The sequence below is a fragment of the Erigeron canadensis genome, chromosome 7 (genome assembly GCF_010389155.1).
Source record: "Erigeron canadensis isolate Cc75 chromosome 7, C_canadensis_v1, whole genome shotgun sequence".
Taxonomy (NCBI): Eukaryota; Viridiplantae; Streptophyta; class Magnoliopsida; order Asterales; family Asteraceae; genus Erigeron; species Erigeron canadensis.
Window position 1 is genome coordinate 4,388,872 of NC_057767.1, and position 19,575 is coordinate 4,408,446.

A 19,575-nucleotide genomic window follows, 5' to 3' on the forward strand; every position below is an offset into this window, starting at 1 on the left:
ATACGATGTACGATAGCTATACATACCTCATATATGATTCGTGAGTAAGAAATAAATTATGGTTAAAGTAAACCTGTTGAGTCTTGGATTCGCTGATAAGTCTTGCTCGCTGACGTGGGTCGACAGTGAGTCATCAGCGAGTCCAGTGACTCTCTTCAGCGGGTTGTATGCTACCCAATATGTTTGTCAAGGCGGAAAGATTTCAAATCAGATGAAGACAAAAGTCACATGGTGGTTCTTCCAACTGTAATTTGCCTTGTATGGCAAAGGTACAGTTGGGACCAAAACAAGGGTTTTCTCTTTCATACCCATTTTGGTAAAGAACACAAAGACTCCTGGTTCCAAGTACAATGAGCCAATGGAAGATCGACAACCACCATCAATTCACTATCAATGCAAGGCTGTGTTGCCCTAATTCTCCTCTATAAAAGGAAACACAGCCGCAACATATTCTGTGTTAGTCACCTTGAAAAAGTGCATGTCACTTTATTTGTAATTGTTCAAGTTTTTAGTGTGTCTAGACTTGGCAATTACTTTGTTCATTTGTATTCTTGTAACTCAAGTTTGTAATATCAACCATGTATTCATCGTTTAGTCAATGATATATATGATTATACTTGCCTAGATTTATTGCATTTGAACTTGTTATTGTTCTTGTTATTTAGTTTCTTCTTTACATTCTTGTCTAGTTAATTAAAACATAAGTTGTGCACTCATGGACTGTCAAAACCGATTATCGAAGCTGAATTATAATAAACAGTAATGATGAATATAACATATGTTTAGTAAGAGTTATGGGTTTACCATAAATTTTTACAATCACATCAAATCGGAACTTGTAAACATAGTAGATGACGACAAACAGTCTTGTGATTTCGAACCGTAAACTCAAAATTTTGAAGTCTTCGTGTTAATAACTTATTATAAGTAATATCTACCAGTAAACTTATTAATGTGAAAACGATTAATCGAATAAGGTTATAATGTGTTTGTATCTATAAGCCAAGAGTCATAGTTTAATTATAAGTCTAATAAGAAAATTGAATCTATATACAATTAAAAAAAATTAATTTAATAAAAATAAATAAAATAAAAGGACACGTGTCGTCAAAGATTACGCCATGTGTCTATTCAAGAACATCTCAATTGGTAGATATCTGAGGCTTAAAATTATCTCATCTTTTTGAACAATGTGTTTCAGAATTAAACATTCATAGGTATAGATATTCTAGCAATGGTAGATATTCTAGCAAACAATGCAATTTGCATAAAAAATTTCTAGTAATTAGATCCAAAATACTCATTATCTGATTTTAAATCATTAATTGACAATAGCAACATAGATATAGATAAATGCAAAGAATATCTTGTCACAGACTCAGATTATCTGAGATTCCCTACAATATACAAGAATCTTACCGCAAAATTGTCATATACCTAAGTTTACCATATTTCTAATCAGAACATGTTATTGGTATCTAACGAGTCTTCTTTGCTTTCGCCAACTTCTTCTTCTTCTTCTTCACAGCTTTCGGCACTTTAGTCTTCCGAGCTTCTCTTTTCTCTTCTTTTACTTTCTTCTTATTCTCTTTTCTAGCTGCTTTTTTCTCTGAGGGTGTCTGTTTATCATTATCAAACGAAGATCCGTCATCATCTTCAGAATCCTCAGAGTTATCTTCATCTGATTCGGCTTGTGATTCATGATCTTGTAAATTAGAATGTTGAGTTGGATCGTTAGGGGATTCTTGTTGAAGACTTGCTTCCTGATGTTGTTGTTCAATTGAGATGGCATGTTTAAGCCCTGTAATGGTTTGATAGTACATGTCTCCTGTGTCTTGCCCACTTGTTAGACGTATTACATCCGCCTCAGCATTTTTTACATTATCTAATGTCTTTAGAATGTACGACTAAGCAAATCAAAACAAAAAAGCTTTAATCAAATAACAATAAACACGGTCCCGAGATATATATGTCATATATAAAAACCTACATAATTTATATATCAATATATGTGCTTAAAATGGATGCATAATACATAAGTCTATGGTTAGGTAATGGGTCAATCTGTGACATCTCAATTAATGGGCCAGTCAGATACAGTAGGTTTAATTTGACCCACAAGCATTTTTTGTAGTTTCACATTAGTTACGCTATATGCTATTGGTGTGAGATACAGGTCGTAAGGACGGGTCAAGCAGGAAACACTCGTCCAAACTCTTCAATATCGTCTTATTGATAATTAATGTGTTTAACAGTAATCTAATTTTTTGAAGGCAAAACTAAAATATGGGATACCCATCAAGCCCTTTTTCTTTTGAAAACACTAGTCTATGAAAGACTCTTTCAAGATTATTATATGATTTTGCGACATAAAAACACATAGATTAGAAAGGATGAGAGTATAAAAGGGCTTGTCATATTACTAATGTAGAAAAATGAAACTATTAAATAAAATATCCTAGCTGGGAACACACAACCCATAAGTTAATGTAAATATGTGCCAGCATTTCTTGAATGTAGTGGTCGTCGTTTTGTTGTAGCTGTAAATCGTTTATCTTTTACTTGAATTGTCATCAAACATGGATCCGTGTAACGAGATAAATTACAAAAAAGTTTCAATATAACATATTCCACGAAATACCAATGATGCAAAATATAAAAATATAAAAGTATACAACTGATCGATTTTAAGGACTTGATGATCTTATTCCCTCCAAATCAATAGCAACTTCTTTCATAGTTGGCCGTAGTTTACCATTCAAATTTAAGCATCTTTTTGCAACCTTAGCAACTGCTATGAGCTGCTCTTTTGGACCATCAGACACTCTATCGTCAATGTTTTCCAATATAAACCCATCTTCCATTGACAAAATCAATGTTGCCAAGCTTCTCGATTCCCCTGGGCCTATCGAATATATAGGCTTCTTTCCGGTTAACAGCTCAACCAGAACAATCCCAAAGCTATAAACGTCGCTTTTTTCTGTGAATTGGTTTGATTGAAAGTACTCAGGATCCAGGTACCCATAAGTCCCTTTGACTAAGGTGCTTAAGTGGGTTTGATCCCCCATGACCGACTTTGATATTCCAAAATCCGATAGTTTTGCTCTAAATTTTTCATCCAAAAGTATGTTTGAAGATTTTATGTCTCGATGATATATAGGAATGGAAGTTGCCGAATGCATATAGGCAAGAGCTCCAGCAACCTCGGTAGCAATCGTTACCCTAATACTCCACAAAGTAGGGAACTCGTAATTCTCATCGTGTATGAATTGGAAGAGATCACCATTTGAGACAAATTCATATACGAGAACTGGGACTTCGGTTTCTAAACAACACCCTATTAGCTTTACCACATTCTTGTGGCTAATTTGGGAAAGTAAAAATACCTCATTGATAAAAGACTCAACTTGAGTTTCATCTACCAACACAGACTTCTTTACTGCTACTATATTTCCATTTGGTAACATCCCTTTGTATATTGTTCCTTGCCCTCCACGTCCAACTATTCTATTACTGTTGTATTGATCGGTGGCTTTCGCTAACTCTCTTGCACTGAACATTCTTGTTTTCTCAATTGCATCTCCACCATTTGATGTTTGTTGTTGCAACAACAATCCACCGTTTCTTTTGAAGAACTTCTCTCTCTGTTTCTTGTCTTTCCTCCTTTTGACCACTTTGCTCATCCAAATTGCTAAAACTAATATCCCAGTGCCCAAGAAAACACCTGAATATATACGTCTTTTCAACTTAGACCAAGTTTTATAGCTATTTTTTTTAAAGATGTGAATTAATCACGAATATCGGAATGTCTAATATACATTGTTTTAATTGGATTGCTTTAGAGAGCCCTCGCAGATCATAGATCCCCAATTTAAACGTCTCGATGAAAAACTCCTATTAACCAGAGATCTAGAGGGAAAAACTCACTAAGGCCCACCACAAGTGGAAATTAGATACTTATGGTCACCCCTAAATATGCCCTAAGTAAAACTCGAACCCGAGAACTCTTATGAAAAAACATATCTTTTTGTCATTAGACCACTTGATGGTGATGGTTTAACTTCGACTATTAACAGGCCACGGTGACTATTACAAGTAATAAATTGAGAAAGCCCATACTTGTGAAGAATTTATTAAATAAATAAAAGTCATAAACTGTGATGTGGCATGACATATCAACATTATACTAAGATTTAAATCTTGAGCATTGGATTTAATCTAGTGATATAAGTCGATCCAACTTTACATATAAAGTTTGATCAACGAGGATCTCAATCCGATAATTAAACCCATTGAACTAATATTTTTAAGTCTAGCTGGATTTTGTAAGTCGTTTAATTCAAGGGAAAAAAATAAACTGATAAACTTTTTTTTAGAAAAAAAAAACTAATCTTTTCCAATCACACTTTTCATTTTAATTTTAGAAAATAAGTGTTAATTCTCATTCAACTTTTGCATAAAAAAATGTGTGGAAATAAACATTCTCGTTGGAATTCTTTATTTTACTGCTTTTATGTTTAGTGCGTTTCTTTTTTAAAACAAATATGCAATAACGAATATTTATTTGCATAAAGAGGCAATATTAAATGGATTGAGAGCCTATAAAGTTGATCCAATTTTGTAGGTAAATTTTGGATCAACTTAAATTATTTGGATTAAATTCAATGGTCAAGATTAATCTTGACTATTGAGTTTAATTAAAGTTTTTCTTGACCATTAAATTTAATCCAAATGGTTAAAGTTGATCCAATCTTCGAGACATTTCTGATTATTGTATTATACGCTAGATTAGCCGCTTTATACTTTTATGAGAGAATTACCTAGAGCTAATATGGTCCAAAAAATCTTGGAAAATTTAGCTTGACGATCAACAACTTGACAACCATTTTGTGTTTTTGCATCCCCAACGGATCCTGGTGGACATGTACAAATGTAACTCCCTAGAGTATCATAGCAGATACCATAACAAGGGTATGTTCCTGAATCCTCACACTCGTTGATGTCTGAAAATAAATGGAGCTTGTCATGCATAACACAACCAAATTAATTTACTTAATTTAGAATCAAGAACTTTATCTACATATACAAGAGACTATCTTTTAGCCTTTATGTGATCATTCTCTAGCTTCATCGCGTAGAACTTTTTATTACTATGTTACATCTCTATAATTATACGCCTTCTTCAGATATAGAGATGACAACTAAGCATGCATCCATATAAACATCTACATGGACTTTATTACATAACAACATTAATTACCAAGTATCCACATAATTAACAGCATAAACACTATTAAATACTACTAATCTGTACTTCTATATAAAATTTATCGCCCCATACGTTGAAAGTTAAAAAAACTGAGACATGTGAATTGATCAAAGTACTCTATTAATTAGTCCATTATACTATAAATCTCTACTATCCTCTTTAAATCAAACACATTTACATCAATTATTTACGTCATTTGATGTAGCCACCACTATCACCATTCGTTGCCGTCATCAAACCGCCGCTGCATTGTGCTTGAACCGTGCTAATTATTATAAAAAGTGTATATGCAAAATTAAAATTCAAATTTTGAAATCTTGAATTCTCAAACACGTATCTTTATGTACCAATTTCAATTTCAGAAGCACCTAATTTTTCAAAAAATTTATGCTAGGCTAGATATGATTAGCTATTATGATTATTTAATTTTGTGTTGTGTTATTTGACAATTAATGTTGAATCGGTTCACTTTTCAAATTACTTACTCAACGAAATAATATATAGTTTTGCTCATTTTCTAAATTGATTTCCTTGTTATTATCAAACAAGGGTATTCATTCAATTTATCTATCAATTCATTTCATTTTTGTATATCATTTCTTTCATTCATTTCATTTCTTTCAATTTTTCCATTTCATATGTGCCTTTAGTTTTATTCTTACAATTTTTCCATTTCATACGTGCCTTAAGTTTTATTCTTACTTCTTTCTATTATGATGTGTTCGTTTTTGTGTTATGTTGTCCACTTCTTACAAAGCTTTATCAACATCACACACATATACACACACATAGACATATATATAGAAAATATAACATGTGGTTGTTTGATATCTAAGCTTGGAGATAGAATCTTTCACATATGAATATTTATTGTATAATGTATATATAATTGGTCCTCATGTTATTTATCTATTAAAATATTAATATGTGAGAAGTTGCATATTTAAACTTAGGTATCTAATAACCACATAATCTCTATTATCATATACAAAGGGTAGTTAATTAACCTTGATGCTATTCTAGCACCTGGTAATATATATACCAATATGATACATTTGACTAGAGGTTCCTTTTATATATATAATCATAGTTGTTAGACTCTTACGAGTCGAGTCGATTTAGACCAAAAACAAGGCGACTCGTTGTGTGACTCTTTTTTCTCTTGACTCTTACGAGTCGCGGTGTGAATTTGAAACAAGTCACTGCGAGTCGATCGCAAACTTATGATTGTTGTAATTCGATAATATGGTTATGTATCGTATATCATATTCATGGTTACATTATTTTGTATTCTATATATGTATTTTTTTTATTCTTTTAATACGAATTTAGAGATAAACGGTAAGTTTATGACTTAAAAGTATGGAATATGTGATATTTTAAAAATGTATTATGATAATCAACTTATATTTTGTTTATAAATACCTCACATATATATAATTATATGATATTATATAGAATATATAAATGTCCAGACTCTTACCAGTCGAGTCACATTTCGAGTCACGAGTCAAAAATCATGTTTTCGAATCGAGTCAAAAGTTACGAGTCGACAACTATGTATATTATATAGTATAAGTAAAGTTATGTACGAGTATAAAATAACAAGAATAACAAAAACATGGAAAAAATAATCTACTATTTGTAGTTAAATTTTTTTTTTTTCAAGTAATTCATGAATAGAACAATAAATTATTGGTAGTTAATTTTTTTTACGAAATTATACATACATGTAAAACCACTATATATTTTTTTAATTCAATGTTATTAAAAGTTAAATTCACATACATTACATTTTTCCCCCAAAGAAAACTATCAAGTTTTTTTCAGTGGGAACACGTTATCATATAATGTTCGGTGAAGCTATAACATACTTTAGATTATGAGATATAGATAATGAGTTGTTATAAGTGATTTAAAAGAAAAGCCTTGGAAATATGTCACTCTAGAGAATCAAATATGTACACTAAGGTAAAATCGGAGATGATTTAATGGATTGCGTTTTCTTAAAATTTTCTAAGTTAATTGTATCCTCTCATCTCATGCTTAAAGACACTAAGTAGGCCAAACATGCTAAAAATATAAATAAAAGAACCGAATAAATATTAATAAGGTCTAAACTTTTACCCTTTGTGATGAAGAATTTTATATTTTTATACACACTTTAACATGTGCACACGTTTAAGGTCTAAATTCCCATGATTTTTGTTTTGTCCCAATTTATTATGACTCTGACATTAAGTTCATTAAATAAATTGGTAAAATGTAAAAACAAGATAATAATTAAAATATTTAAATGGAGAATTGACGCATAATATATTAGCATAAAATAAAATGTATATCCCACTGATTTAACAAAGAAACTTACTTTGGCAGCCTGGATCAAGATACGGGTTACCCTCATAACCTTTGTTGCATTTACATCGATAGCCTCCACCATCTACATCATAGCACTGACTATTGTCTTTGCATTCCGTAGCCTGAGTGCAACTTTGGTCGCGTCTGATAACCCAATCGATCACAACTTGAACACTCGCCTCAACCCTCTTCGCTAAGCCTGAAGTACTAGATAAATCACTGGCACCAAGAAACTTAAAAGAGCCTACGTCACCAAGGAACGCATAGCCACAGTCATTGATGGACCAAATATCCCTGTGGTTCCCTAACGAGTCGAGTGTAACATGGTAATATTTGAGACCTTTTCGTATAGGTGTCTGACAACAGCCTTTCCCAGCAGAGCAACGCCCATCCGATACATTCACTGGTCCATTGCAATTTGCAGAACATCCGCTGAAATAGTTGTCGCCTACCCAGTCAATAAAAGCAATATCATCACACCCAAAGGCTGTGAACATATTCTTCTCCGAGAAAGTGAATCCCTCGTACGCCAAGTTAGTCCAATCATTATATTCATCAATTACAGTTCCATTATTCGCGTAGCATTTATAGCTAACTCCAGTATTAATGCGCAACTCTGAATCCGAAATGTTGTATATTTCAATGTTGCTTGTGCTTGAATATAAGAATAACTTAGGGGGTTGTTCCAGCGTGTCACAAATCAAGTTGAATGTGTCATCTATGGAACAACCTGTGTCATTGCCAATTCCAAAAGGGTAAGGAACCGTAACATCTCCGCACTTGGATGGACAGTTGGGCTTTGATATGTTTCTCATATAACTCGAGTTGGAACCTCGAAGAGTTCCTAAAGATATTGTTGTATAAGGTAATGTAAAGAGCACATGATAATGATATGAAGAAGCATGTTTCTCAATTCTATCTAGCTTGTTTATGAGGGTTTTTTTTTTCCTCGTGTGATGTGTGTGTTATTCAATATCTAACAGTTTTCAGTTCAATATATAGAGTGGCTGCAGATAAGTAGTATACCCAACACGTACAAAGGGGATGTAAACGGACAAGGTCTTTTATATTTAGGTTACCTAGACAGCATATTCGAACATGAGACCTCGATCTTGCAAGAATATATAGAAAAATATATAGAAATATATAGAAATATCTTTTATATTTGTCCACGCTAACTTTTTAGGTAGCGTGGACAAATGAGGTATGACAAAATAATTATGAAAGTTCACACTAAAAAGTGTGAATTTTTACTTCTACACACTTTTTAGTGTAAAGAAATTTCCACCCACTTTTAATTCTATATATTTTTACACACAAAAAAGCATGACAAATTTTTTAATTTGTTCACACTCCAATAAAAGCGTAGACAAATGAAACTTTTTTCTAGTGATAAGAAAAGGCTAATATTTCAAAGTAATATAACAACCTTACGTTTTGTACATTCTGATTTTATTATTATTCAGATATATTTATTGAAAAAAATTTGATAGGTACTCTATTAAAGTTTTGCGCTGACTGGCATCAACTTGTGTTATGGTTCAATGACTTCGGATTTGACTGTTTAATCGTTTAGAATCATTCAATGAAACACTTTTGTTTATCCTGTCGTCTATATGAAAGACTTTGCATAGTTTTTCTTTTAACGGCAAATTTAGCCTTCTTCTTTTAACGGCAAATTTAGCCTCAACAGTACGCCTATTCATGTACCCAATTCCAATTCCAAAGGAAACATATGCTGTGAATAGTGAGATTGGGTCGAAAAGCGAGTCAAGTGCGTCGTCGGGCACATGGTGCGTTAGACATGCCCTCATATGCATTATGATTTTATCGCCTCAAATCATGGATATAATTCCCTCAAACAACAGCTTAACATGTCATGTTGTGAATTGTGATTATTATCGGTACAAAAATATGTGGAGTCTTCATGAATCCGTTTTTCTATTTTATTAATGTTTATTCTCTCATAAAAATTCAACATAACGTATAAGTTGGTTTAAATCTAAAGGATGCTCAAAACATGTGTAAAACTTCCAACACTAGGTGATATGGACTACTTTTGGGAGCTATGACAGCCTTTTGGTTGTTTAGTGGAGGAGACTCCTAATATTACAAAAAGTCGTCTTAAAAAAGGCACTTAATTTTCTAGTGAATGATGTGCAAAAAGGGTCATCCAATTATTCATTTTTACTCTTGTAGGCCATCAACTTAAACATTATTCCATTTCATTTACATAACACCTTAAAAAACAAAAAATTCCCTTCATTCATTTACACTAGAATACCAATTAATCTACTCCTTCATATACGAGAAAAGATAAATATATAAATACATCATTCTTCTTAATCAAGTTCCATTTTTTGTATATAAACATGAGAAGACAATAAATGAAGTTAGCAACTTGGAGAAGTGGTAATGGCATCTACCCTGGCCAAACTTTCCAAAAACTTAATCAAACGCTTTGTTTTGAATAATAAATAAATGACTGTATGATCGTATTGAGCTCAAGTGTGTGTTTAAGTGTAGTAGAAGAAATGAGAGATTTTTTTGCAGATAGAATAGAAAAGAATAATGCATAATAACACTCGCTCCTTTTTTTATAGCTTAAGCAGGCTTATTACACAATCAAGCTTCCAAGTCCTTAGAACCTAAACAAACATCGCATAATCATTAATCCTTTCAACACATATACTAAAAATATAATGAAATCACTTCCAACTCATTACGCAACTTATTTTTACCTTCAAATTATTATGACCTCACTTGAATAATTACCAGCTTCTTTTTTTTTTCTTTTTTTTTCTGAAGTGTACATAGGTCGTAAACGGGTATTTACACCCGAGTCCTTCTAATCTCAGCCATTTAATCATCATAGATCATATAAGTCACTTATCTACCAATAAACTATAACAGGATTGCAATATCCTTTAATCGACATGTGACGTTGTATTAAAACGACAAGTGTCCTCTTAGTCATATTTATTAAACAAATAATTTTAGTTAAATAATTCCTTATTTAATTCGTATTTAAACTATATATTTTTAGAGATATGTTAATTACTTTATCATTTTATCAGTTTATAAGTAAAGATATTTAAACTTCAATCTGTCATCCTTACAATTTGCATCAAGAACGTATTGCATATTTAAAGAATGCTCTTTAGTGTTTTTAATGTGTATAGGTTTAACGTATGGCATAGTATAGGAGTCAAAATATATATTCAGGCTATGCTATTTTAGGGAAATGATAATCGTACCACATTTTTTGATTAATCTACCACTATTTTGCATCATATATTTGTACTGTTTGTTATATTATTTGTACAGTATGGTATACTTATAAATTTAAGTGGTACAAATATGGGCTGCCTTTTTTTTTACCATTGATTAATCCAAGATTTACTTATTACATCTATACTATATTATAAAGCAGATTCCTTCCAGATTTTCAACATTAAATTGAAATTTTCAATATTGATTTTAAGTACATCCCCAAAATACCCCTCTCATTTATTCTATATTTATCTAAAATAACCATAATACCCTTTCTCTCTCCTCAAATCTCAACCAATCACTCTCCTCCATAAATAATTTATTCCTCCAATTCATTCAAAATCTTTTATCTCAAAAATCATACGTCGATAAATTATAAAAATTGTATGGGTGTTCTTAAAATTCCATGCTCTTTCATTAGAGATGTTGTTAAGTCTGGGATTCGTTGAAGAAGACTTGCTCGCTGACACATGTCGTCAGCAAGTCTTTAGCAAGTCATCAGCAGATGAAGAGACGTCTTCAGCAAGTTGAATACTCCAACATGGTGGTCATGGCGGGAAGAATTCAAATCAAATGAAGACAAAAAGGTCACATGGTGGTTAAGCAACTGTAATATGCCTTGAATGGCAAAGATACATGTTGGGACCAAAGCAAGGGTTCTCTTTCTCTTACCCGATTTGGTATAGAAGACAAGGGCACATGATTCAAGTACCATGAGCCAATTGGATGTCGACAACCACTATCAAGTCACAATCAAAGCAGGCTGTGTTGCCCCAAGTCTTCTCCTATATAAAGCAACACAGCCACATTGTATCAAGTGTGTTAGTCACCTTGAAAGTGTGTATTACTTGTAATTGTTTAAGTTTTTAGTGTGTCTAGACTTAGCAATTATCATTGTTCTATTGTATTCTTGTAAGTCAAGTGTGTAAGATCAACCATGTATTCATCGTTTAATCAATGATACATATGATTATCCTTGCATTGAAGTATTACAATTGAACTTGACTTTGTTCTTGTTATTTACTTGCTTACTTACTTTCTTGTCTAACTTAATTAAAACATAAGTTGTGCATTCGTGAACCATCAAGTGGTATCAGAGCCACCGTTCCTAAATCATTGGAACAAGATCTGTTTGCCTCCTTGTGTTTACAATTAAAACTTCTGTTCTTTAATTCTCCTTGAATATTTTTTTTTAACAAGAACATCTCTTCTGTTCCCAGCCTTGTGAACACACATGACTTTGTGTCGACACCTCCTAAGTTCGAGCCCAAAGATTTTGGGTCTTGGAAGGAGAGGATGCTTCTTCACATCTCTGGTGTGGAACCCATATTAACTGAGGGTCCATACGTACCGATGTATGTCCAAAGGACTCCAGGAGCTACACCTGAAGCTCCTGAGATAGTCACTGACCTGGTTAAACCAGAGGTTCAATGGACAGATGAAGAAAGAAAGCTGGTAAACCTTGATGCTAGACTGAAAAACATGATTATAGTTACTCTTCCTACTGAAATCATGAAACTAGTCATCAAGTATCCCTCTTCAAAGGAAGTATGGGATAGACTGGTCAGCACCTATGAAGGATCTGCTGACCTTATCAAAATCAAGAAAATTGATTTGAAAAGAGCTTATGAAAACTTCTTCTCCCTTCCTGATGAAAGTCTTGAGAGCACCTATAATCGCTTTAAAGGGTTGCTCAATGATATGACTAATGTTGGCATTACCCATGATAACTTTGAGGTATGTCATAAATTCATCGACTCTCTTCCTCTTAAGTGGCAGAACTTAAGACAAACTCTTCGTACTACGAAGAAAATCCAAGATTTTGATCTTAAAGAACTTTTTGGCACTCTTCAATTTGAAGAAAGAGCATTGGCTCAAAATATTCAAGCCTCTGCTGATGCCAAAAGACATGCTGACCCTTCTTCTTCTTCCTCTGTCAGCATCTCTTCTCATCCTATTTCTGACCCTATTGCACTTGTTTCTACTGAGCCCATCGATCTCTATGATGGTGCCAGTACCTCTAATCTTCCTGCATCAATTCAAACTCTCATTAATAAGCTGGATGATGAAGAAAAACAAGATTTGTTTAATGACTTCATGGGCTTTGCCCTGATTGCTGGTAGAAGATACTCCATAAGGTGGAATAATCGCAAAACGGTTACTCCCCTCAAACCTCCTGTTGACAAATCACAGGAAGAGTGCTGGAGGTGTGGCAGGAAAGGCCACTACCAGAAGGAGTGTAGAGTCTCCTTACCCAATCCTGCTGCTCCCAAAACTAATCCTTCCAAATCTGCTGATGAATATAGGAACAAATATTATCAGCTGAAGGCTAAGGTGGCTGAAACAGAGGATGTCAAAGTTCCAGCGAAAGGTCTAATTGCTGAAGAACATGATTGGGCTGACTCAGATGATTCTGATGATGACGATTATGTTGATGCCATGTGCCTTATGACACTTGCTGACAGTGATGCTCTGACCAAGGATCAAGTCTCCTCTAGTCAGTGGGTGAACGTCACTGTTAAAAAGGTACACTCTCTTCTCACTTCTTCTAATCAAGATAAGACCAAAATTATTGAGTCTTTGTCTTGTGATCTTCAGTTCGTAGAAAGTCTACGTGCTGAACTTCAATCTAAACTTAACTCTGCTGGAGTAGAGTTAAGTGAAAAATCTGAAAAACTTGTGAAATTGAAAAATGTTCATGTTGAATTTCAATCTCATGAGTTGATGACTCAAAAACTTCAACTTGAGAATGAAACTCTCAAGGCTGAAGTTTCTAATCTAAAAAAGATTGTGACCTCCTAGTCAAAGGCTTCTAAATTTCATCATCAATGCTTGAGCGAACAAGTCCCTGCTCAAGTACAGGCAGTAATTGGTGGCAATTTTGATGCTGCTGCCTCTATCGCTGACTCCTTTAATGATGATGTAAAGCCTGAAATCTCCATTCATCCACCCTGTTGATCTTCCATCTCTCAAGAAGAAATGAAAAAGTGGTATTTTGTCAAGGGACAAAATGACTACCATGCTGAAATGGACTCAAAGGCTACAGCATCTACAAATGTTCCCTCTTCCTTAAATGCTAAAAGTACCAGTACCTCAACTAGTACTTTTGACATGTTCTCCCATCTCCCTATTGTTGGGATGATGCCACACGAAGGGAGAATTCAAAACTCTCCTCCAAGAACTTTTGAAGGGGATATCTCAAGTGATGGGTATGTACCCATTGCTCCTCAGCCTCTATCCTCAAAAGGTGTTGAGCCCTTTAAAAGAAGCACTATTGCTGCTCCATATGTCGATCAGCAACTCTCTAGTGCTCTATCTTCATCTCAACTGGAACCTACCCATACAAATTCAATATCTGATCATCAAATGAACAGAAGGGTTAGGTTCGCTGATGTAAGACACCAGCAAGTACTTCCCATAAAGGCAGTACATGCTGATGCTCAAACTAATGCAGTATCTCAAGCTATGCCCTCAAAATCAAATCTAAGGCATGTTACTCCTAAAAGAGGAAGATAGCCTTCTCAAAATAGATCTGACACTCCTCAGCGAGGACACTTGCCTCATCAGCAGGTAAGGCATATAACTCCTCAGTAAGGACATTTGCCACATCAGCAAATGAGGTCTATTACTCCACAAAAAGGACAAGTGCCCTCTCAGCACAGTCTCTCCTCAATATCCAACAGGGAGTATCTACCTCATAGGCAAATGAGGTCAGTCACTCCAAAACGTCAAGTCAGATCCACATCTTCTAATCATGAGAAACAGTCTCAGCAGGGTTCCTCTACTTCCTATCCTGCTGGAAAGCAAGCATGGACCATGATAAGAGGACATCAGTTTCCTCAAAATAATCATGGTGAATCCATACTTGGTCCTGTTCCTCATATGCCCCCTCCTAAACTTAGACAAAGGAATAAGTCCAAGTCTAAGCAAAAGAGCAAGGCTTCCTCTTCCTCGACTCCACAAATAAATGAACTCACTCAGCGAGTAAATGATCTTTCCTCTCAGCTGAGGGACTTTCTTCTTCAAAATCAAGCCATTTCCTCTGACAAAAAATGCTATCTCTGTAGCAGCAGAGGACATGTTGCCTCTGAATGTGTTTTATACAGCCCAAAAGATGCTCCAGCGGTTGTATGTCAACCAAACATCTCTACAGCTGCTGAAACATCTTCCTCCTCTAACAGGATCAGTGAGAACCTCTCTACTGAACTAGTTATAAGTGACACTTCCTCTGTCACAAATGCAAGCATTGCTGAATGCATTGCTGCTCAACGATATGAAATCCCCCATTCTCAAAGGGTTATTTCAAATACTTGGGGGCAACCCTCAATGCTGGTTGAGTACAGCGCTCCTGATGTAGTGAGCAGCTTTGCTTATCTTCATAGTAATGAAACCAACATTATGCCCACAAATGAAGATAATACTATTCCTGTCTCTGTGGGAGATCACATTACTCTTGAGGAGGCTCTCTCTGAAGAGCCATCATCCTCCACTGAAGTACCTTCAGATAATCCTGCCGATACAGAAAGGGATGAACAAAGTGAACCTTAAATCCTTTCTTTTCATTCATGCAGGGCTCGCTAGGTAAAGGAGTGTGGTATTTGGACAGCGGTTGTTCAAAACACATGACAGGCTCTAAGTCCCTGCTGGATGACTATACTGAGGCACCTGGTCCAACAGTGGTGTTTGGTGATAACTCCACTGGACAGACTGAAGGGTATGGTCTTCTTTCTAATGGCCTCATAAAATTCTCAAAAGTTGCTTATGTAAATGGATTAAAGCATAATCTCATCAACATAAGTCAACTATGTCATGCTGACTACAAAGTAATTCTTGATAAACATCAAGGCACTGTAGTAAACATCAACAAGGAAGTCGTCTTGGTTGCACCAAGAAAAAGAGATGTATATCTTGTAGACTTCACTCCTATCAAGACTGATAGTGAGACTTGTTTCTTTGCTAAGTCAGCATCCGAGTTGAATTGGTTATGGCACAAGCGTATGTCACCTCTGAATTTCAAAACCATAAACTCACTGGCCAAAAAGAACCTTGTTCGTGGCCTTCCTCCTCTGTCCTTTGAAAAAGATAGGCTTTGTGGTGTTTGTGAAAAAGGCAAAAGCCATAGAGCTACTTTCAAAACTAAACAAGCCAACTCTGTAAATGGTTGTTTTCACCTTCTACACATGGACCTTTTTGGTCCAGTGAATGTCCAAAGTCTAAAGGGTAGCAAATACACTTTAGTCATTGTGGATGAATATTCACGATATACTTGGACAATATTTCTTAATTCTAAGAGTGATGCTGCTGAAGAAATTATCAAATTCATTAAGAAAATGGAAAATCTCAACAGCATAAGGGTCAAAGAACTCAGAAGTGATCATGGCACTGAGTTTAGAAACCATACTCTTGAAACTTTTTGTGCTGATCAAGGGATCTCACAAAACTTCTCTTCCACTAGAACTCCAGAGCAAAATGGCGTTGCTGAAAGGGGATATAGAACTCTTACAGAGGCAGCACGTACTATGCTCAGTGAGTCCTCTCTTCCCAGTAGGTTTTGGGCTGAAGCAGTCAACACTGCTTGTCACACTCAAAATCGATGTCTCATTGTCAAAAGACATGACAAAACAGCATATGAAGTTTTAAGAGGAAAGAAACCTCAAATCAAATACTTTCATGTATTTGGATGTCCTGTCTTTATTCTTAATAATAAGGATCATTTAGGGAAATTTGATCCTAAAGCTGATGATGGTTACTTTGTTGGATACTCTTCCATTAGCAAAGCTTTTAGAGTATTCAATACTCGCCTTCAAAAAGTGGATGAATCCATTCATGTCACTTTTGATGAAAGCTCATCTGCTATTAAAGACATTCAGGCATCCTCTACTGAAGAGATCTTCAATGAATTCATCAACCCTCCTATGGAGGATGCTGACTCATTTGTTGATGCTTCTTGCTCACCTTCTCTTTCTCAGCATCTCTCTGAGGATAATTCAGCAGACCCTGAGCTGGAGCAAGTTGCTGCTCATATCTATACAATTGAGCCAGTTGAGCCTATTTTAAGGTCAATCCATGCAGCATCAGCCAAACCTAGATCACTGGCTGATGATGTGCAAGTTGATGACTCTGCTGATGAAGAGTTTCATGACGCTTCAGCTAACACTGAAGACATGGTGTCTGCTGATGACCCCATCATTGATAACTTAAATCAGTCAAATGGCTCCACTGATTAAACTCCTCTTGATCCTTCCATTACCATTGATTTTTCCTCTTATTCTTCTCCTGCTGATCCCATGCAAATATCTTCCGCTGCCACTCTATGTTCATCAAGTGTCCCATCACTTAAATGGACTTCAAGTCATCTTGCTCACCAAATTATTGGTGATCCTCAGCAGGGCATTGTGACTAGATCTGCGACGAGAAACACTTGTCTATATGTTAACTTCTTGTCAATGATCACTCCTAAGAATATTGGAGAAGCCATGGTTGACCCATCGTGGGTTGCTGCCATGCAAGAAGAACTAACTCAATTCCAAAGACAGCATGTCTGGTACTTAGTTCCTCTTCCTCTTGGAAAAGAACCCATTAGAACTAAATGGGTTTATAGAAATAAGATGGAGGAAGATGGTGTTGTTGTACGCAACAAGGCTAGGTTAGTAGCTCAAGGCTACCTTCAAGAAGAAGGTGTCGACTATGACGAAACCTTTGCTCCAGTGGCTAGACTTGAGGCAATACGCTTATTCCTGGCACATGCTGCTTATCAAAACTTCACTGTATATCAAATGGATGTCAAGAGTGCTTTCCTAAATGGAAAACTCGAAGAAGAAGTTTATGTGGAGCAGCCACCTGGTTTTGAAGATCTAACCAAGCCAAACCATGTCTTTCGTCTTAATAAAGCATTATATGGTCTTAAACAAGCTCCTAAAGCTTGGTATGACACTCTCTCTGAATTTCTTCTTTCTCATAAGTTTCAGCGAGGATCTATAGACAGTACCCTTTTTATCTATAGAAAGGGTGCTCATGTTCTCTATGTACAAATATATGTCGATGACTTCATATTTGGATCCTCCAGTAAGAAACTTTGTAATAAATTTAGCTCACTAATGTCTTCTCATTTTGAAATGAGTATGATGGGTGAGCTAACCTTCTTCCTTGGTTTACAAATTCGCCACCTCACTGATGGCATCTTTATAAACCAAGAAAAATATATACGAGACATGCTTACCAAATTTGATATGTCTAATATCACCACAAAGTCTATTCCCATGTCTCCTCCAAACAATCTCCATGCTGACCCTGATGGTAAGCATGTGAACCCCACTTTCTATCATGGAATGATTGGCTCACTGATGTATCTCACAGCGAGTCGTCCTGACATTATGTTTGCTACTTGCCTTTGTGCAAGGTATCAAGCATCACCCAGGGAGTATCACCTTCTCGCTGTCAAGCGTATATTCAAATATCTCAAGGGGACTTCTGGTTGGATTAAGGAAAAGATTTGCAAAAATGGCTAGTGCCAGACCAGTAGTCAGCAGAATAGAAGAAGAGCTGATGAAGCCCCACAGGTTGAGTGATCCAGTGCTGAGGATAGCAAAGCAAAAAGAAGCATTTGAGATTGAAGCTGCTATGGCGTCCTGGAGTACTTTTCATATGTAAATTATAAACTATGTAACATTCCTTTTGTATGAAATAAAGATCCTTCCTCTTCCACGATCTCTATGTTTTCTTAAGTAATTTTCATCCAGCAAGTCTCCTCAGCTAATAGGGGGAGATTGTTAAGTCTGGGATTCGCTGAAGAAGACTTGCTCGCTGACACATGTCGTCAGCAAGTCTTTAGCAAGTCATCAGCAGATGAAGAGACGTCTTCAGCAAGTTGAATACTCCAACATGGTGGTCATGGCGGGAAGAATTCAAATCAAATGAAGACAAAAAGGTCACATGGTGGTTAACCAACTGTAATATGCCTTGAATGGCAAAGATACATGTTGGGACCAAAGCAAGGGTTCTTTCTCTCTTACCCGATTTGGTATAGAAGACAAGGGCACATGATTCAAGTACAATGAGCCAATTGGATGTCGACAACCACTATCAAGTCACAATCAAAGCAGGCTGTGTTGCCCCAAGCCTTCTCCTATATAAAGCAACACAGCCACATTGTATCAAGTGTGTTAGTCACCTTGAAAGTGTGTATCACTTGTAATTGTTTAAGTTTTTAGTGTGTCTAGACTTAGCAATTATCATTGTTCTATTGTATTCTTGTAAGTCAAGTGTGTAAGATCAACCATGTATTCATCGTTTAATCAATGATACATATGATTATCCTTGCATTGAAGTATTACAATTGAACTTAACTTTGCGACGAATTTTTAAATCCGAGGGCGGAGGCCGTAGGCATTTGACTATCACACTCTCTGACATATCAACTCCTATCACCTATCATACTCTATGACCTAGGTATCACCCCACCATCTCACCGGCGCAACGCGCGGGTACTTGCTCTCGTATTTATTTTAAAGATAACTCAAAAATAACTCTAGAATTAAGTAAACATTTTATTTTATGATTATAATGAGAACAATTGTATTTAATTTAATTTTTCTTTATATTTTCAAACTTTCATAAATATTTTTTATTTATGTTTTGTTTCTAACGTCTCTAAATTACAAACTCATTGCTTATAT

The 19,575-nt window shown here is 35.3% G+C and overlaps 2 protein-coding genes across 2 annotated transcripts; both read right to left on the reverse strand.

Annotated features, from left to right (window-relative positions):
• Positions 1-1,478: 1,478 nt before the first annotated feature.
• On the reverse strand, positions 1,479-1,823 carry LOC122608789 (pre-mRNA-splicing factor cwc2-like). Its single transcript, XM_043781873.1, has one exon. It carries the CDS (start codon positions 1,821-1,823, stop codon positions 1,479-1,481), a length of 345 nt encoding a protein of 114 aa, XP_043637808.1.
• Positions 1,824-2,484: 661 nt separating this feature from the next.
• LOC122607926 (wall-associated receptor kinase 2-like) lies at positions 2,485-8,442 on the reverse strand. The gene is made up of 3 exons (XM_043781000.1): positions 7,638-8,442; positions 4,821-5,003; positions 2,485-3,724 (listed from the first exon to the last, which is right to left on the reverse strand). Exons 1-3 carry the CDS (start codon positions 8,440-8,442, stop codon positions 2,688-2,690), a joined length of 2,025 nt encoding a protein of 674 aa, XP_043636935.1. The 3' UTR covers positions 2,485-2,687.
• Between the last annotated feature and the right edge of the window lie 11,133 nt (positions 8,443-19,575).